This window comes from Echinococcus granulosus (genome assembly GCF_000524195.1).
Source record: "Echinococcus granulosus chromosome Unknown EG_S00001, whole genome shotgun sequence".
Taxonomy (NCBI): Eukaryota; Metazoa; Platyhelminthes; class Cestoda; order Cyclophyllidea; family Taeniidae; genus Echinococcus; species Echinococcus granulosus.
Genome location: NW_020170381.1, coordinates 2,291,668 through 2,295,855, shown reverse-complemented (window position 1 = coordinate 2,295,855; position 4,188 = coordinate 2,291,668). Strand labels below are relative to the sequence as shown.

Here is a 4,188-nt window from a genome sequence, read left to right as displayed (position 1 = left end):
TTTGGAATTTAGAAGGAAGTTACCTCCTCTGACATTTTTAATAAACAACCTCCACTGTGTTCTCCATGAAGGAATTCTGTCGACAGTGATAGCTACAGTCGTTGTACACTACTTGAGCACGGGTGTTGGAGCCGGGTGGATTGTCGCCATGAGTTTGGCGGCCGGAAGTCAATTCTTCGCTGCCATTTTCTTCTTCATCTTTGCCTCGAGCCAGGAACAAGCGTGGGCCAAGGGCGGAGTGGTGGTTAGCGCCTCAGGTGATGTATTACATTCGCAGAACTGCCTTACTGCCAACCGACGCGGGGTCCAAAAGAAGAGACACCCTCCTACACGGTTCCTCGAGTCTGATGACGTTGAAGCCAACTACAGATGAGATTTACTTAACCAATTCTTAGTAGCTATGTTTTTGTGCTCCTGAGTTCGTGATACTCAGGGGCATAATAACTGAATCCCAGAACCCCCGCCCGTTTCTGCTACTCAGCGGATAAAATAAGGTCTCAATTTACTAACCGCATTGGCCTTTCAATTATTTTTCATTCTACATCACGTAGTTTCTTTAATATTCACAACGATCTTGTCTGCAGAAATATTTAAGGAGCAATTTTTTCCTCAGAAGATTACCTTCGTATAAAATGCATCTCCCACTATGACACGACCTTTACTGGAAAATCCTTGCGAAAATGCACAAAACAAAACCCACTTTGAGTAAAACTAACTCAGTTGAGGTAGTCCAAGCTTCTCATTGGCCAAAGATATTAGTCTAATGGCTTATCGCTACTTCAACATTCGGAATAATTTCAAATCATAAGAATGTATGAGAACTTCCGTGATCCTGTGATTATAGCAATAACTTAATAGCGCGTCACGAGTCTCTTCGGACTTGTCAATCTGCTTTTGTGACGATGTGTAAATTCCTACCAAAGAAAGTGTATTCACCTCTACCACAGTCGCCTTCGCCTTTTATTTATCCTTCTCGCATAAAGCTCACGTCACCCACCTCATCCATTTTAAAACTGGGAATTACAAAATAGGAACGTCTAGAGCCACTGGCCTACCTATCAATCTGTTACCAACCAGCTTCACCGCACTTATCACACGAGAAAACTGTCATTCCGAGATGACGCGAACCGCAGAACTTTTCGTCATCCAAAATTTACCCAAGGAGGCACATGGTGAGTGAATGCCGCAAGCCCCATAGTAACATTAATGAGGTTGCAAATGACCTATACAGCACAGCAAGGGATGTTATTGGGTTAGTAAGCCAGACCAGGGAGCCAATTACGGCTGTGACGAACAAGCAGGGTCGTGTGGACACTTTCACGACTTACGCGAGTTCGTCTTTTAACAATGAAAATGTGGTTATGGGGTGCACACTTGTACTTGGGGATCATCACGAGCATTAACGACTGCAAAACGTCGCCATTTTTAAGCACACCGTAGGCATCACAGCAGCAAAGTTCAATAAGATTCCGCAGTTCATCCCTCTCCCGGAGCGGGCCAGCAATGTTAAAGACATAATATTCACCAGTCTTTACTCCATTTGTACGTGAAGGACGCGCTTAGGAGTACGCTAGATGACCTGCGGTAAGGGTCTTCAAATACAAAATGCGCCACCACCAAGCGTGGAACCCAAAGGGCAATACCTCCCAATTCCAGATTGATTGCTAGTAACTTTTTTGTACCTTTTACTTGAAGGGCATACCGCTACCGCTTTGACCACATATTTTAGGTTGTGGTAGTTTCCCCGGAATTCATAATTCAAATGGTACACTCCGAACGCTAAAACAAGTACCACGCAACCGCCTCGAATAAGTACGTAGACCTCATTCGTCTCCGTAATAAAAGCTTGTGTACGACGATTATGCGCAAGTTCAAGGCCGCCCGAAGGCCACCCCACACTAATGCTAGTCTTTGGTCCACGGCCCACCCTCCACACCATCACGGCAACGACGTGCTCACCGGGTTAGTAGATGCATCGCCTCATGGCTGCACAACAATACGGACACGCACAAGACCAAAAGAAGCCGAGTTTATGCAATTACAGTGACGAATGAATACACGGCCTAATTTTCGTTCGAAAAGCACTCCTTCACTACCATCTAAACGACACCATCGTAATAACTCCTTTGCTTGTAATTTTAGTCCTTCTTAACAACATGGCACGTATTGCAGACCAGATTTATTTGATGCATCCACTCCAGGTAAGAAACTGTTATGCAATCAAGGCAACATCCAGCGGATTGATGTTGGTATGAATTAGCACATCTTTACGCTCTGAAGAGGCGCTAGGAACTCAAAACTATGTACTAAGTACATAGATACAGTAAATACCATTCCCAAAAATATTCGTTGGGGCAGCCTTAAAATACGGACACATGCGCACGGAGTACCTGTACAAGTTGCATCAATATCGTCCATCTAAATAATGCAGGAAATGGGAGATGTCAGTGACGACCGAACAGCTCTTTGGAATGTGCGCAAATACGTTAAAAAAATGAGGGTATAGGATCAAGATTAATGCCCATAGATATTTACAGACCCTGGTTTCCTTTGAATAAGACGTAGTGGGGGCTGCTGAAATTGAGAACGTCATGAATTGCAACAAAACACAAGCTCCAACACACTCATCAACAATAATGAGAAGCATCAAGAACGGATATTCAGAACGCACCAACGATTCAGGAATTTTCTGCCTTAACAATGCTACAAAAAGATTAATACCAAGCAGGGACGTTAAATCGTCACATTCAACAAAGATGAAAACGCATGCCGCTACCTTGGCAAAAGTAAACGCTCACGAAGCGAAGCATTATCAACGGACGCAAGTGATCAAACGTGACCAAGAACTATTACAATAAATGTAGACAACAAAGACAAGGCCTTGTATTTACCCGCATTTACTCCAAAATTTACTGAGCACCATGCCTATATGTGAGACCACATTTGCCACAATATTCCCTGTCGAAGTGACTGGCCATAAAGACACCGGCGCCGCACTCTTTGTTAGGGCACTCTCTTCTCAGACGATTCAACTTGCCATTCGGTTCAACCTAAAGAAATCAACCTTCAGCAGAAAACAAACTTGATAGAACTTCAAAGTAGCAAGCTTAACTTTTTTCGGCTTCCGCTTAATCTTCTTGGGAGTGGTGTAAACCTTCTTTTTGCGTTTCTTTGCGCCACCCAGCAAGTTCACGTTCAGATCCACTTGAGCAATCTCAGAGTCGCAGCAGTCTTTAAGAGTGGCATAATCGTTCAAAAGAAACCCATTGAGAGACAAAGACTGCAATGAACATGGGATGCCTTCCATCGACTCAATGCACCGTTTCACATCAAAAACGGATTTGTCTTCATCACAGTGAAATGAGAGCGTCGAACCGTCGACACGACGCAAAAACAATCGCATCGCTACAGTCTGAAAACCAACGTGAAAAGTGGTATAAGACTCGCGCCGTTAACTGACTTAAGTTAATTATAAAAACAATGAAAAAAATGTAGTAAATTATCCTGTATCCATGTCTAGCATTACACTATTATGCGAAAAATTAAAACTAGTGTTACTGGCATTGTAAAAAATGAGGTCACTAAATTTAAAAACTTAAATGAAAAAAACAAGTCGAGATTAATTTTACATAAAAAACAGGTCTCCTTGTTCGCCTATTGCTATAAAATCTTGTAATATGAATATTACTGATAAATGAGATGATTGTAAAAGCTATTAAAATGCTCAAAGTCACAAAAAGGGACCATTCGGCTTTAAGTATTAGGCGTGGTGATCGAATTAGATTTTCTGGACAGTACTTTAAAAGTCATTACAGTCCTCCATCGAAAAAAACAAATTTATTTCCAACACAAAACACAATGCTTCAGTAAACTGGTTTGCAAGCAGATACGTAACAGAAGCCGCCAGTAAAAATCTAAAAGAAATTTACGTCCTAACCATTTCTACAAGCATTAGTGTAATACGATGGTAGTTTATCCCTGGGCATTGGTGAGGCGCTACTTTTGAACTTGGAATTGGCCCCCTTGTTCCTCGCTGGGTGGGCCGGCCTTTTAGGCCATGCCAATAGCCCAGACACCTTCTCCGTGCTGAATGTATATCGTCTGCCCGAGTATTGTGTCTTCTTTTGTCTTAAGGGAGTCCCGGGACGCTACATTGACATCCATTTTTATTTCTTCCTACTATAATAT

General features: G+C 42.6%; 2 protein-coding genes across 2 annotated transcripts in view; one reads left to right on the top strand and one right to left on the bottom strand. All coding sequences in view use genetic code 11, as the record gives it.

The window, feature by feature from the left end:
- EGR_00262 (Vesicular glutamate transporter) overlaps positions 1–373 on the top strand; it is a gene marked incomplete at both ends in the record, with an annotated part of 7,916 nt that extends 7,543 nt beyond the window's left edge. The window contains one exon of the mRNA XM_024489511.1: positions 13–373. Within this exon, the coding sequence (XP_024356189.1) occupies positions 13–373 (361 nt within the window). The remainder of the gene's footprint in view (positions 1–12) is intronic.
- Positions 374–774: 401 nt separating this feature from the next.
- On the bottom strand, positions 775–3,403 carry EGR_00261 (40S ribosomal protein S27a; the record flags this gene model as incomplete). The annotated part of the gene is made up of 5 exons (XM_024489510.1): positions 775–914; positions 2,391–2,418; positions 2,540–2,693; positions 2,914–3,050; positions 3,083–3,403. 5 exons carry the CDS (start codon positions 3,401–3,403, stop codon positions 775–777), a joined length of 780 nt encoding a protein of 259 aa, XP_024356188.1.
- Between the last annotated feature and the right edge of the window lie 785 nt (positions 3,404–4,188).